This window comes from Aethalodelphis obliquidens, unplaced genomic scaffold (assembly GCF_003676395.1).
Source record: "Aethalodelphis obliquidens isolate GAN/ISIS:26980383/991018 unplaced genomic scaffold, ASM367639v1 scaffold53, whole genome shotgun sequence".
Lineage (NCBI taxonomy): Eukaryota > Metazoa > Chordata > Mammalia > Artiodactyla > Delphinidae > Aethalodelphis > Aethalodelphis obliquidens.
Window position 1 is genome coordinate 11,572,936 of NW_020837997.1, and position 15,593 is coordinate 11,588,528.

General features: G+C 56.6%; 1 protein-coding gene across 3 annotated transcripts; it reads left to right on the forward strand.

Moving 5' to 3' along the window:
- On the forward strand, positions 1-14,851 carry DAPK3 (death associated protein kinase 3). Of its 3 annotated transcripts, none has more exons than XM_027085504.1 (9): positions 1-92; positions 1,087-1,244; positions 7,768-8,128; positions 8,387-8,543; positions 8,790-8,838; positions 9,476-9,502; positions 10,509-10,661; positions 11,601-11,646; positions 12,120-14,851. In XM_027085504.1, exons 2-9 carry the CDS (start codon positions 1,183-1,185, stop codon positions 12,654-12,656), a joined length of 1,392 nt encoding a protein of 463 aa, XP_026941305.1. In that variant the 5' UTR covers positions 1-92; positions 1,087-1,182; the 3' UTR covers positions 12,657-14,851. The 3 variants fall into 3 exon arrangements, with proteins under 3 accessions (XP_026941305.1, XP_026941307.1, XP_026941306.1); XM_027085506.1 differs by having other exon boundaries at positions 2-92; positions 8,414-8,543; XM_027085505.1 differs by lacking the exon at positions 1-92 and adding an exon at positions 460-985.
- The last annotated feature ends 742 nt before the right edge of the window (positions 14,852-15,593 follow it).

Below are 15,593 nucleotides of genomic sequence, written 5' to 3' on the forward strand. Positions count from 1 at the left end.
GGCGCGTCGAGGCAGCCAAGGCTGCGGGGCCTGAGGACGCGGCGGCGGGCAGCGCGGCTGAGGGGCCGGTTCGCGGCGCGGGGCCGAGGAGGGTGCGGAGCGGGCTCGGTCCGAGGATGGCGGGTTGGGGGGGCCCTTGGGGATCTTAGCGGGGGGGTACGTTTGGGGACCCGTGGGATGACTGGGCGGGAGAAGAAGCTGGGCCGGGGCCTGTGAGGGGCGTGGCGGTCTCTGGGACGCTGAAGCAGGGACGTCAGGGACTGGGGAGAGCTTTGAGGCGTCTCTGAAGGAAGCCGTCGGGGTCTGCCTTGGAGCTTGGGAGAAGGTCGGGGGAGAAGGACGGTGGAGGAGACTCTCAGCTGTGGCCCTTTGAGGAGGCCCGTTGGGAGTGTGGAGACCGGGGTGGGGCCTTTGAAACCTGGAGGGGTGCCTTCGGGGACGGGGGGAGGAAGAAGTTAGCTTTGCTAGAACGGTGGAGGTCAGGGGAAGCAAGAGCGGGTCGGGGCCTTTGGAGGAGCTTGGAAACTATTGTCCAGTTCCTGGGGAATTCAGGATTGGGGGGAGCAAGAGATTACCCACAGCGCTGCAGAGGGTCTTAAGAGACCAGCCGAGGAGGAGGGGTTAGTGGGTAAGGGAAAGAGGGGTTGAGGCCGCTGATGGGTAGGGAGATGGAAGCGTGTTGGAGGTCTGGCAGGGAATCAGGGAGCCCCAGCGTTTGGGGGTGTGAAGAGTGTGGGGAACTTGCGGGAGTGTGTGGGGCTCTGGACAAGCAGGTTGGGAGAAGCCTAGGAGGGAGAGGCAGAAGAAGACTGCGGTGCTGTGTGCGGAAGCAGAGATCTGTGGCTGGGAGCTATGGGGGTGGAGGTGGCACAGCTGGGCTAACACTGACCTCGGGGTGGTGTGGTATCTAAATGAGCCGACACATGGAATTGACCCGGCCACCAACTGCAAGTGCTTTCTACAATGACCGTGGAATTTCAGCATGGTGTGATGTGAAACCTCTTTTGGGGGAGCAGGTCACTCCATTGACCTAGAAGTAAAGGCTGGCATCTCACTCCTTTCTTATTTCCCTGTCTCCTCCTCCAGGGTCACGGCTAGAGGACTCCCTGAGGTCCTGTCCCCCGGGCCACTGTGACTGGGTTTGCACTGGAGTGGAAGGTGCTGGAAGGCAGACCGGCCGCTATGTCCACATTCAGGCAGGAAGATGTGGAAGACCACTATGAGATGGGGGAGGAGCTGGGCAGGTGAGTTCTCCCCTCTGATGGGGCTCCGACCAGGGGAGAGACCCGCTGTGGGGTTTTCTGGGTGTATCTCCTCTCCTGTCCTTTATCCCACTCTCCAAGAAGGGATGAGTCGATATCATGTGCTGTGGGACGAGTTTGGGCTTTGGAGTCAGTCAGTCTGGGCCTGGAATTCTTGCTCTGACATCCTCTGTGCATTTCCTTTGGGGAGAAACATAACTGAGCACAAATGGCACCTAATACGGTGCTTGGAATTGGCGTGAGAGCAGTAGATGTTGGCAGGTTTTGTTGGTGAGGGTCTGTCCCTCTCTTTAATCCTCTCTTGTGGGAGGGCAGTTGAGTCTCCCCGGCTCTCGTACGTTTCCAGGGAAGGCCTCCCGTCTGGGCCTACACCCTTGCCAATGGTTGGCATTCTTGTGGGAAAGAGCGGAGGTTTCCCGATCCAGCCAGCAGCTGATTTCCTGCTGGGCTGGGCCTTGGAGCGTCCCCTGGGAGTGCCCCCTCCCCCCATTCCCCTCAGACCTGCCAGGCACCATCCTCCCCCCCACCCCACAGAGCTTCAGACCTTATTTGGTGAGTTTGTTGCTGGCCAGCCCCATGATGTCACCAGAATGGAATGTAAATAACTGAGCCATAACTGAGCTGTTCATCAGGCCTTTGCTGAGAGAGTGTATGGGGCTCATTTAGGATTCTGAAGTCCCTCCTTTAGGAATTTCCTCCGATAGAGTGGTAGAGAATGCAGGCCGTCTCCCCACCCCCAAAAAAGTCTCAGACTCTGTTGTTGAAAATGTATTAGGACCTGCTGCTGAGAGTAGTTTGACAAAAGTCAGCAAAAATACCATGTATGTTCCCTTTAACCCACTGATTCTGCTGCTAGGAGTTAATTCCGTGGAAGTAGTACGTACATGGACCTAAGGATCTAGGGACAGGGAGAGTTGCTATAAGGACTTTCTGTGAGCAAAAGACAGGAAGCCTCTTCAGTGCCTGTCACAGCACCATAGCCTCATCGATGGAATATTACGCAGCCATTAAAAAGAGCCTGAAAAGAAACAAAATTGAGTTATCTGTAGTGAGGTGGATGGACCTAGAGTCTGTCACAGAGTGAAGTAAGTCAGAAAGAGAAAAACAAATGCTGTATGCTAACACAGATATATGGAATCTAAAAAAAAAAAAAATGGTTCTGAAGAACCTAGGGGCAGGACAGGAATAAAGACGCAGACATAGAGAATGGACTTGAGGACACGGGGAGGGGAAGGGGAAGCTGGGACGAAGTGAGAGAGTAGCATGGCCTTATGTATACTACTGAATGTAAAATAGATAGCTAGTGGGAAGCAGCCGCATAGCACAGGGAGATCAGCTCGGTGCTTTGTGACCACCTAGAACGGTGGGATAGGGAGGGTGGGAGGGAGACGCAAGAGGGAGGGGATATGGGGATATATGTATATGTATAGCTGATTCACTTTATTATACAGTAGAAACTAACACACCATTGTAAAGCAATTATACTCCAATGAAAATGTTAAATAAAAAAAAGAGCCCAGCAACTTGTATAATGCAAGCCTTGTAGGGAGTTTATTGAAATTTTCTAGTAGCTGTGTCAATTTTAATAATTTTTTTAATAATTAACCTTTTTTAAATTAAATTTTAAAAATTTATTTATTTGGCTGCACTGGGTCTTGGTTGCGGCACGTGGGATCTTTGTTGCGGCATGTGGGGTCTTCAGTTGTGGCTTGCGGACTTCTTAGTTGTGGCGTGCATGAGGGATCTAGTTGCCTGACTGGAGATCGAACCCAGGCCCCCTACATTGGGAGCGTGGAGTCTTAGCCACTGGACCTCCAGGGAAGTCCTAATTTTAATGATTTTAATAATGTATTTTATTTAACCCAATATGTCAAACTGTTATCATTTTGCTTGTGATCATTATAGAAATTACTAATGAAATAGTTTACTGCCTTTTATTGATGTGCACCTTTGAAATCTGGTGTGTCTTGTACACTCACAGCACATGTCAATTCGAATGGGCTGGACAGCTTCCATGTGGCCAGTAGCTGCCATCTTGGACAGCGCTGCCCTATGTAATGATCCGGAACATTCTTGGAGACACATGAGGTGAAGGATTAATGCCACAGAACACTGTGCATACTGTGCTGCAATTTGTATAAATTACAGATGTTTGGACATCTGAGTCCTGGGCTGTTTTTTTGTTACATTTCCATTCGTCTGTGAAAGGCCCTGCCAGGCAGGTACTGTTATTATCCTCATTTTATAGATAAAGAAACTGAGGCTGAGAGCAGGGAAGCGTCTTGCCCAAGGCTATACAGACTAAAAGTGGCCAGGCAGGATTCAGACCTTGAGGCCACGCCCTGCCGGCTGCAAAGCCCAGGCGTGCTGGAGCCAGTGCTGTAACCAGAGGTGGGCGTCCAGCTTCTTCTGCCTGTCTCGAGCAAAGCACGGTCATGTTTCCTTGTCCCAAGAGTCACGGGCTGACTGAACTGGGAGTGAGTTTCTTTGTGCGCCTGTGCAGATGTGTATGGAGGGTTCTTTCCTCCTAATTCAAGTCACCTGGACAGTCTTGGGAAATAAATGAATCTGTTGTTGGTCATTGTAGACCTCCAGCCTGGTTTCCACGTCATGGAGAGCTGTGTGTGTCTGTATTCGTCAGCTCGGGCTGCTGTAGCAAAGTGCCTCAGACTGGAGGGCCTGAACAGTGGAGGTTGATTCTCTCACGGTGCTGAAGGCTGGACGTCCAACGTCGAGGTGTCAGCAGGCTTGGTTCCCTCTGAGGCCTCTCTCCTTGGTGTGTAGACGGCTGCCTTCTCCCCATGTCCTCACATTTTCTTCCTCTGTGCATGTCTGTATCCTAATCTCCTGTCCTTATTATAATCTCCTTATAAGGACACCAGTCATACTGGATTAGGACCCACGCCAGTGATCTCATTTGTACTTAATTACCTCACATTTTGAGGTTCTGGGGGTTAGGATTTTGGGGGACACAATTCAGCACCTAACAGTGTCTTTGTCCCTCTTCCCATGAACTCTTTCTTTGTTAGTTTTTTTGTTAGTTCAGCTTGGAATAAAGCTAGAGGGGAGAAAAATCCTTGTATTTGAGAATCAGGCCACACGTCCAGTGCTTAGCAGTGTTCCTGGCACGTGGCGAACACTCAGCCCTCGAAGTTATTACCGTCAGGCGTCATCGTGGGATGGAAGGTGGACCTGGAAGAACTTGCTTGGTTGATGTCGGCAGAGGGGAGGGGGAAAGGCCTTTCAGGTGTGGGGAATGTTAGCTAAGATGTGGAGGTGGGGGCAAGAGCATAGCGTGGATTTCTGAGCGGGGGGCGAGGCTTGATCAGGGACACTTGACACTTCTCGTCTGACCTGTGCTCTTGGCTTTTATACTAGTGTTTGAGTGTCTTGTTGCTGCTGTAACAAATTACCAGAACTTAGTGGCTTAGAAGAACACCCATTTATTATCATAAAGGTCTGGGAGTCAGGAGTCTAAAATGGACCTGCAGGGCTGGTCCTTCCGGAGGCTCCAGGGCAGCATTGGTTCCTGCCTTCTCCAGCTTCTAGAGGCGCCGCATCCCTGGCTCGCAGCCTCTCCTGCATCCTCACAGCCAGCAGCGCAGCATCTCCCATCTCGCTCTGCCTCTGATCCTCCCGCCTCCCTCTTACAAGGACCCTGTGATGACACTGGGCCCCCCAGGGAATCCAAGGTCATCCCCATCTCAGGGGCCTTAACTTAATTCTGTCTGTAAAGGCCCTCTGCCCCATGAGATGACGTGTCCACAGGTTCTGGGGATTCGGATGTGGACCCTTACTTAGCCTACCTTGGTTGGTAATAATTTGCACTCCCCACCTTGATCCCCACCTGCCTGAGTGTGCTCGGAGCATGTCTGCAGTGGTCTGCCGTGGGCGCCTTTGTGTCTTGATGCTCACGAGGGCAGCGCTTCAGGTGTTTGCTGGCTGCAGGTGGTCCTGGGCATCCCAGTGAGGTCCACTTACTGGGACACACCCAGTTGGGTCCCTTGGCTTTTCTGAGGGCCCTGCTGGCTTGGCAGAGGCGCCCCTCACTCGTTTCTCGTTCTGTCTGGCCTGTCCTCCCTGTGCTGTCACCAACTTAAGAGACCCCTCCTGTCCCCAAGGCCCGTCTGCACAATTCCTTCCTCTGCGTGCTCGTCCCCCATTTCCACAAGATGTCACGTAGTCACCTAGTCTCCTTTCCCTTGACCCCCAGTGGCGCCTGGTTGATGTTTCTTGTCTGGAATGTGTGCCTTCTGTCTTAGAATTAGTTTCTCTGCTCACGTGTGTGTTCATGTATCCTCTGGAGGCTGGGGTGCACGACCCATGGCCTTTGGGCCACATCCGGCCCTCACCTAGTTCAGTATGGCCCGCCCACAAACGTAGGATGGTTTTTTCCTTGTTTAAAGGGTTATAAAAACACACAAGAATTGTGACAGAGACCACATAGCCCGTAAAGCTTAAAATATTTACCCTCTGGCCTTTTTCACTCAGTTCTTGAGTGAAAGAAAGGAAGTTAACGTAAGTTCCTAGATAACGAAAGAATACGGACATTGGACAGCTCCCTGGAGTGCAGTAAAGAGAGTTTCTCTTTCTCTTCAGATACCAGGGGTCTTGAGATACAAGTCACACACCATACAATTTACTCATTTAAAGTGTACAATTTAATGATCTTTCGTACATTCACAGGGTCTTACAACCATCACCATTAAATACTTTCAGAACGTTTCCATCACTCCAAAAGGAAACCTCATCCCCATGAGCAGGCACACCCCCATTCCCTCCCCCAGCCCAACAACCAGGAATCCACCTCCTGTGTCTGTGGATTTGCCTGTTCTGGACGTTTCCCACCAATGGAATCACACCCTGTGTGTCCTTCTGTGTCTGGTTTCTCTCACTGAGCATTGTGTTCTCAGGGTCCATCCACGTTGCAGCGAGTGTCAGTGCCTCTCTCCTCTTCATGGCTGAGTGATGTGCCTGTGTGTGGAGGGACCACATTTTGTGTATCCATCATCCGTTGAGGGACATTTGGGTTATTTCCATCTTATGGCTACTGTGAATAATGGTGCTGTGCACATTTGTGTGCAAGTTTCTGTGGAGCGATGTTCCTGGGTCCGATGGTAACTCCATGTTTCACCTTTTGAGGAACCGCCAGACTGTTTTCTACTGCGGCTGCCCCGTCTCACACTCCTACCAGCCATGCACCTGGGTTCTGGTTTCTCCACATCCTCACTCTTCTCTCTTGTTGTGAAAATGTGTGTACTTCTTTCACTCTGCCTATTGAATAAGAAGCTCTTTTTTTTTAAAGTGATAGACATCCTTTTATTTATTTATTTTTTGGCAGAGCCACATGGCATGCGGGATCTTAGTTCCCCGACTAGGGATTGGCCCCGTGCCCCCTGCACTGGGAGCATGGAGTCTTAAACACTTGCACTCCAGGGAAGTCCCTGAATAAGAAGCTCTTTTGAACTCAGTGGTTTTTTATCTTTTCTTAGATTTTAAACAATGATGAAATAATGCTGTGAGAAGTTGAATCTTATAGAGTCATATCAAATAAAAAGTAAAAACCCCTTTTCACTGCCCTCAGTCGCGCTCCTCAGAGATGTCTCTTGCTCACAGCTTGGTGTGTGTCCTTCAGACCTCTTTTCCGGCATCTACACACATAAACATACCTGTATAGGTGGGTACAGCATGTACCTTTTTTACCCAGAAAAATCTTGTTCCTTGTGTTATCCTGCAGTTGTCTTCACTGAGCCGGTCTTCACGGGTATCTGTCTTTTCTTTTCTTTTTTTAAAATTATTTTATTATTTTAACTATTTATCTTTGGCTGTGTTGGGTCTTCGTTGCTGTGCATGGGCTTTCTCTAGTTGCAGTGAGCAGGGGCTACTCTTCGTTGCGGTGCACAGCCTTCACATTGCCATGGCTCTTCTTGTTGCAGAGCACGGGCTCTAGGCACGCGGACTTCAGTAGTTGTGGCACACGGGCTCAGTAGTTGTGGCTCGCGGGCTCTAGAGCGCAGGCTTAGTAGTTGTGGCGCACGGGCGTAGTTGCTGTGCGGCATTTGGGATCTTCCCAGACCAGGGCTTGAACCCATGCCCCCTGCATTGGCAGGTGGATTCTTAACCACTGCACCACCCAGGAAGTCCATGGGTGTCTTTCTGGTCAGCACGTGGAGAGTCGTTCTTTTCCAAGACTGCGAAAATTCTGCCTGACTTACCATGATGGGAGTCCAGCTCCCTTTTGATAAACGTGGAGCTGTTTCTGTTCTTTCACTGCTGCAGAAACGCCAGGTAGCCACTGTATTATGCACCAATTTGCACTCGCGTGGGAGCACCCCTGCTGGGTGGGGTGCATTCTCCAGCTGGTGGGGTGCACCTCAGCATGGCGCCAGGAGCTGGGACGAACTGTCCCAGGAGGTTGCGTCATCCGAGCGCGGCCTGGTCCCAAGAGTCCTGTGTCCCTCTCGGCGCCCACTCCCCACTCTCCCCTGCCCCTCTGTCCCTGCAGCGGCCAGTTTGCGATTGTGCGGAAATGCCGGCAGAAGGGCACCGGGAAGGAGTACGCGGCCAAGTTCATCAAGAAGCGCCGCTTGTCGTCCAGCCGCCGGGGGGTCAGCCGGGAGGAGATCGAGCGGGAGGTGAACATCCTGCGGGAGATCCGGCACCCCAACATCATCACGCTGCACGACATCTTTGAGAACAAGACCGACGTGGTGCTCATCCTGGAGCTGGTCTCGGGCGGGGAGCTCTTCGATTTCCTGGCGGAGAAGGAGTCGCTGACAGAGGACGAGGCCACCCAGTTCCTCAAGCAGATCCTGGACGGCGTCCATTACCTGCACTCCAAGCGTATCGCCCACTTCGACCTCAAGGTAGCCCCGCTGGGCCCTCAGGACAAAGCTGGGGACCAGCCTGACCAGGGAGGGTGAGGATGGGGGCCGAGAGGGTCCACCTCCCCTCGGCACAGGATGTCCTTGCCCGGGGCACTGGGGAGACGGACTGGCTCAGGCCTGGACCTGTGCGGGGTCAGCCTGCACAAACCCCGCATGCTGGGATTGGGAGGTGCTCAGGGACAACCTGGTGCTGTTCCCTGAGGTGGCGGGCCAGCAGCAGCACTGCCTCCCGCCCAGCATCCTGCCTTCCCGCCCTGCCTCCAGCCAGAGAACATCATGCTCCTGGATAAAAATGTGCCCAACCCGCGGATCAAGCTCATCGACTTTGGCATCGCCCACAAAATCGAAGCAGGGAACGAGTTCAAGAACATCTTTGGCACCCCGGAGTTCGTGGGTAAGGCCCGGTGTGGGCCTTGGGGGCACTGGAGGATTTCCAGCTGGCATGGGGTGAGGCACGCCCACTGGCCTCAGGTTTCCCTTCCTGGCCCTGGCGCTGGACACGGGGAACTTAAGGCCTGGCGTTGGTGCTGTCACCGTCCCGGCTTTCCCTGCCGAGGGCCAGCCTTGCCTGAGTGGGCACTGTCCGCTGGTTCCCCCTTAGCCATACCCGGCACCTGACCCTGTCTCCCTGTCTCTGCAGCTCCCGAGATTGTCAACTACGAGCCCCTGGGTCTGGAGGCGGACATGTGGTGAGTGGGGGGCGGCGGGCCCAGGGCTGCCCTCGTTGCTTCTCCTCAGGGCATCCCCCATCTGTCCCCAGGAGCTGCCGGTCACAGCCGCAGGCCGGGGTGTAGCCTGTTCTCCTGGTCTTGGAGCTGTGGGGCAGGGGCAGGACAGACTGCTGCCTTAGAACAGGGTTGGCCGACGACCCAGGCCCATGAGCTCGGAATGGTTCTCACGTTTCTGGAGGGTGTTAAAAACACACAAACGTGTGGCAGAGACCATCTGTGGCCCCCAAAGCCCCGCTCAGCGTCTCGCCCTTTAGAGAAGGAGTTTGCCAGCCCTACCCTCGGCCACAGCAGCCCCGTCGAGGGCCCCACGTCTGTGGTGCCTTTGGGCTCTGTCCACACCGCCCCGACCCTGGCCAGTTTGAGCCTGAACAGGCAGGTGTGGTCAAAGGTGCTTCCGTGTCCAGTCCTGAGACCCTCTGAGCAGAGCGAGGGCCTTGCTGGGGGCTGTGCAGCCCCTGGAGGGAGAGGGTCCCTGGGGCTGATGGGCCTGCTGCCGACCGGGCTCTGGGCCCCCCAGCCCCCTTGGGGCTCTGGGGTTGGGGTGCTGTGCCCCTGGCTGAGCTGACCCCCATCTCCTCTGTGTGTTCTCTTCCAGGAGCATTGGCGTCATCACCTACATCCTGTGAGTACCTGCTCGGCACTTCCTGCCCCCTCCCGGGGCCCTGCTGGGTCAAGAGGAGGGTAGGGAGGCTTCTGTGTGGGGACAGCAAGTGGAAGGCAGCACCCTCAGTTCTCTGACGTGTCGTGGCACTTGGGAACTCTGGATGGATGGACGAATGCATGAGTGAATGAATGAATTTGTGCAGGAGAGAGAGGTGTGTTCAGGAGAGTTCAGAAGGCAGGGCCTCATTGTGTGAAACAACCGTGCAAGGCCCTGGGCCGGGACGGCATGAGGATGAAAGTTCCATCACTGTAACCCCACTTGCTGGTTCCCTGGCCACCAGCCCCCTCCTTAGGGCCGTTCCAAAGTCACCTCAGTGGCATCAACTCAGGTGTGGTTGGAGGGGGCTTGTTGTGAACAACAAAAACACTCCTTTCATCTCAAACCCCGAGCTGTTTTAGGAAAGGGAACAAAGACCAAATATTATAACAGAAGATGCTGCCACCTTGGGTTTTAGGAAATGACAAGGGTTTTTGGATCTGTGTACTGAGGATTGGAGTGAAGACCACATATACATTTGTCACCCTAAGTCACAGCATCACGTACCCATAACCTCACAGTGTGGTGCTGTGGCCTCAGTGCAGCATGTCTGGAAGACACATGACGTCTGCAGTGTCGGCCAGGACTCCCCGCCACCTCCCCGCAAAGTTAGCCGTTTTCCCTCTAACTACTACACGCTTCAGGGAAGTGCTTCGAGGCTGTGCGTCTACGTAGCTGCCTTGAGATTCTGCAGAGATTTTGCCCACTCGTTTCAGCACCCCTCACTGGCTGGGCAGTGGATTTTCACTGCCTCTGGTTGGAGGCTGGGCACAGTTGTGGTTGGTGGCCCGGGGCCCGGCATCGCCCTTCCTCCACGTCTGCCCCCTTTATGGGCATGGCGGAGTCGGGTGGTGGCCTGGGCAGTGGCCTTGTTGTGGGGTGACTGCAGGGATGTCCGGCCCCACTGAGCCCGGTGTCCGCCTTCCAGTTTGAGTGGCGCGTCACCATTCCTGGGAGAGACCAAGCAGGAGACCCTGACCAACATCTCGGCCGTGAACTACGACTTTGACGAGGAGTACTTCAGCAACACCAGCGAGCTGGCCAAGGACTTCATCCGCCGGCTGCTCGTCAAAGACCCCAAGTAGGGGCGCTGGGCTGGGCAGGGAGGGCCTGGCAAGGCCCCCAGGATGGGCGCTCTGGCCGAGGACAAGTAACACATCCGTCCGAGCCGCCACCTTCCTGTTATTGGGAATTGGGCGCAGCTTCTGCTTTGGGCTGGAGATAGCACAGAGGAGTTAGGTCGGCCCTTTTTTTTTTTTTTTTTGCGGGTACGTGGGCCTCTCTCTGTTGTGGCCTCTCCAGTTGCAGAGCACAGGCTCTGGACGTGCAGGCCCAGCGGCCACGGCTCACGGGCCCAGCCGCTCCACGGCACGTGGGATCTTCCCGGACCGGGGCACGAACCCTTGTCCCCTGCATCGGCAGGCGGACTCCCAACCACTGCACCACCAGGGAAGCCCGGTCGGCCCTCTTAAGAAGCTGTCCTTAAGCTTTGAATCTGTGGCCAACGTTTGAGATAGGAGGTTTTTTATAAGATTCCAGATTACTATTTGTTTTTTTCCTAGAAAAAAAATCTAATTGTGCTGGCAGCACGGAGCCTTCATTCACACAGAGGTGCTCCCGTGGGCCACAGTCCTCCCCAGCCTCCTCCTATAGGTGCCTGAGTTGTGAGACCCCAGTGTTAGGTGTCAACACTGTGAATGAAACCCCTCAGAAAACATGGAGACCCTGGAGTCTGCACCCCCAGTCCCCTTGATGGGCTCCTTATGGTTGGCCAAGCAGAGTGGAAGCTCTTCATGGTGCCTGTATTTTCACGGTCATTTCAGGGACTTGCTGCTGGGCTGGAGGGTGACTTTAGGGACTTGGGAGGGTCCCCAGGGGTGGGTGCCTGAGTCAGCCACAGGTGGGGCTGAGAGCCAGAGCTGCAGCAGGGAGAGTATGGCTCACCCCTTCCTGCTGTCTGCGTTGGGGAGGATGGTAAAGTGGCCCACGTGCAACTAACTAAGGTTGGGGGCTCTTCCAGGAGGAGAATGACCATTGCCCAGAGCCTGGAGCATTCCTGGATCAAGGTGAGGCAGTGGGGCTGCCCCCACGTAGGCATGGCAGGTGTGAGCAGCCCCTGGCATGGGGGAGGGTCCCCAGGGGAGCGGACCCGGACAGTGTGGGGTGCGGGGTGTGCATGGACGTGGTGTTGGAGCCATCTCACGGAGGCGCCGGCTGGAGTCCACGGCCCCTCTGCACGTAGCAGAGCTCCCTCCCCAGAACTTCCCAGAAAGGGGTCACCTCCAGGCCCGGGTTAGGGTTGGCAACCTCTGTAAAGAGCCAGAGAGTAAATGCTTTTGGCTCTGTGGTCTGTGGCACGGCCAGGTAGTCTGCCATCCATTCTCGGCTCGGCTGTCAGAGCGTGGAAGCACCAGGAGCACGTGTACGTGAATGGGCAGGGCTCAGTGCCGACGAAAAGCGAGCGGAGGGCCGGGCGTGGGCCGGGGGGGTCTCCCCCTGCCGGCCCCCCAGTCCAAGGCACCCTCCCCTCCCGCTGCAGGCGATCCGGCGGCGGAACGTGCGGCGGGAGGACAGTGGCCGCAAGCCGGAGCGGCGGCGCCTGAAGACGGCCCGCCTCAAGGAGTACACCATCAAGTCGCACTCGAGCATGCCCCCCAACAACACCTACGTCAACTTCGAGCGCTTCTCCAAGGTGCTGGAGGAGGTGGCAGTGGCCGAGGAGGGCCTGCGTGGGCTCGAGCACAGCCGGCGCCTGTTCCACGAGGACATCGAGGCGCTGACGGCAATCTACGAGGAGAAGGAGGCCTGGTACCGCGAGGAGAACGAGAGCATCGGCCAGGACCTGCGGCGGCTGCGCCAGGAGCTGCACAAGACGGAGGCGCTCCAGCGGCAGGCCCAGGAGGAGGCCAAGGGCGCCCTGCTGGGGGCCAGCGGGCTCAGGCGCCGCTTCAGCCGCCTCGAGAACCGCTACGAGGCGCTGGCCAAGCAGGTGGCCTCCGAGATGCTATTTGTGCAGGATTTGGTGCGCGCCATGGAGCAGGAGAAGCTGCAGGGGGGGGAGTGCAGCCTCCGCTAGGGCCGCTCGGGGCACAGTGTCCTGCACCCCGGGGGGAGCCCCCCGTCACCCTGGTGTGGCCCTGGATGCGCTCCACATGGCCCAGGAGTCCACGGCTGAGGGGAGGGCTTTGGCCCGGCTCTGCACCAGGAGGATGTGGCTGATGTGGGCCTTCTCTGTGCAACCCGAGTCTTCCCCCCACAGGCCCCAGCTCAGCCCCTCCCTCCTGCATCTCGACTCTGGGGGCTTCTGGGACAGCATCACCACAGGAACTCTGCAAGAGGTTGACACCACCAAGGCAGCTCTGGCCGTGGTGGACACAGATGCCTCACATGTGGCAGGGTGTAGGGGTGGCAGCCTCCATGTGCAGGGCCTGGGTCAGCGGCTGCAGGACCTCCATGTGGTCTGAGTGCTTGGAGCCTTGGTGTGGGGACGGGGGTGTCTGAGTGCCCTGGGCTCGCCCCTGGGGCTCAGACTTGGAGGGGCCTCTGCTCGACACCCCGGCTCCTCCTGTTCTGGAGACGGATGGCTGCTCCTCCAGGGTCCGTGGTGGAGGTGGTCTCTGAGCCCAGCTCTTCAGATACCCCAGCCCCTCGCAGGGCCCCCAGCCTGGGGCTGGGCACCAGGGCCAGAGCTGAGGAGATGACGCAGCCCTCGAGGAGATGTGGGTCTAGGGGTTGTATTGGGGGCAGTGTGTGGCAGGGCACAGCGCCTGGATGCAGTAAAGGAAACATCTGCAAAGCTGAGTCTCCACTCTCTCCCTGAGGCAGGCCCGCTGGGGGCCGGGAAGGGGGGAAGAGCTGTGGCCGCCTGGAGCCTCCTGCAGCGGCAGGCTGTGGAACCATCCCCTCCTCTCCAGCTCCCTGTCAACGCACAGCGCTGACTCTTCGGCGGGGGTCCCACCCACTGCCCTGCCCCGTGTCACTCCCTCCCCCAGTGCTGCCTTCAGGACAGCACCTCTCGGGTGGGCCCCACGGAGTAGCTGCTGGAGGCCCGTGTTCCCAGCGTCCCCTCCCTGGAGAGCCCCAGGGCCCCTTACAAACGCCCCACCCCATGCTCCGTGCCGCCTATTTGACTGCCTCTGCTGGCCTGGTGTTTTCAGGGACTCCCTCTCCGGTGGAGGTGGAGCCTTGGCGAGTGCTGGCCTGGACCGCAGGGTTAAGAGGGTTTCAGCGGGCAGTGCCGCTGTGCGCCACTAGGTGCTGCCCTGGAGCGGGTTCTTGCGCCCCAGAGAGAGTGCCCTGAGAGCCAGGCTTCAGTGGAACGTGGGTCTCCGGCTGGTGGCCACTCTGAGCTCGGAGTTCTCTGCTGCTGGTTGTGTTAATTGAGGGACCCCTGTGCAGCCCCCCTTGGCCCAAGAGGAATCCTCAGGACAGAGGCCAGCCCAGGCTGAGTGCAGGGAGGAGCTGGGCAGGCGGGCAGGTACTCCACCTGTGGCCCTGGCTGGGGCTCAGGCCCAGGACCCTGCGGGGCCGAGGAGGCCTTGGGACCTAGATGTGGGCTTGGCGTGGGTGGGGGTGGGCCCGCTGTACGCCCCTCGTGAGCTCCACTGCATGACACACACACCTCTAAGCGTATGTGTGCTGCTCGGAGGCGTGTGTGTCAGCTTAGAGGAAGTGAAGCGTGGCTTCCCTGGCGTCCTGCTCGTCTCTGCTTGGGCCCGGGCAGGGGCGGCCAGCCTTGGCAGTCACCTGGTGCCACGGCCTCTCCGCCCTCTTGTGTCTCCCCCTCTCTGTCACTGCCTGCTCCCACAGCCCTGGGGGGCCTTGGAGGCTGCTCCAACCTTGGGGCTCAGGTGGACTGGGCCTCTTGTTGTTGCCGTGAGGTGGAGGCGTCCAGGCAGCTAGAGTGAGTTTGGAGGGGTTTCCTGTCCCTTGGCTCCTCCTGAGACGCTGCTGGATCACATGTGGGCTGCCCTGCACCGCGCTGGGCCCTCCCGGAGGAGATGTCCTTGCCGCTCCTGGTCCCACTCGCCTCGGCCTCTGGGTCTGGAACGTGGTTCCAAAGAGGGCCCTTCTGACCCTCTTCCTCCTTCCCAGCGGCCTGCTCGACCTTCTGTTGCCTCGTTCCATGCATCCCTCCCCGCACCGGTTTTTTAAAACTAAATTTTAGAAAAATTGAGATAAGGCTTACTGTACAATTCATCCCTTTTCATTTGTCTGTTTTTGACCAACAACTTCCACTTTTAAAATCTCAGTAAATTTCAGTTTGTCGAATGGTTGGACCCACTCAGGTTTCTCCAGTTGGTCTGTGATTCCTCCACAGCTGTCACCTGGTTATTAGGCCTTCAAGGCAGGGCTCCGAGCGGCAGATCCCCTGATGGTGCGTTGCAAAGCGCGGTCGGCCCACGGCAGGAAAGGGGCACCCAGCATGGATAGTTGTATAACATCAGTAGGCTGTGGTCTGGGTGCCTCTGACGGGAAGGGAGGAGCTTCCGTGCAGTGCTAGAGGGTCTCCAGACCCCGAGGGGGGTGAGCCGGAGGCTCCCTGAAGGCCTCAGGGGACCAGTGAATAGCATTCATCCAGCCGTCATTTCCCCAGTCATGCCAGTTCTGTGGGCCCCACATCAGGCCCTGGGAGATGGCGGTAGGAGGTGGATACGATGGTCTGTCCCGATAGGGGCAGGGGCGGGGCCCTCACCCATCCAGCCTTTCTGATGGAGACTTCTGGGTAGAAACCACGTTTCCCTTTGGACTCACACCTGCCCTTTCAGTATCCAAAGCACCTCTGTGCTGAGGGCAAATTCCCCAGAGTCTTCAGTGGGTAACATGAGCAGGTGTCTTTGCTTTGGAGATTACCTCTGCCCCCTGACCCGGGTTATCTTGCTCAGTGCAGCCTCGGCATCCTCAATCTGTCAGTTAAGGGCACAGGGAACCACACTTTGTGGTCATAAAGCACCTCCCAGTGTATCTGGCCCATGCAAGCACTTACAAATAGTGCTGTCTCTTTGTAGAGCCC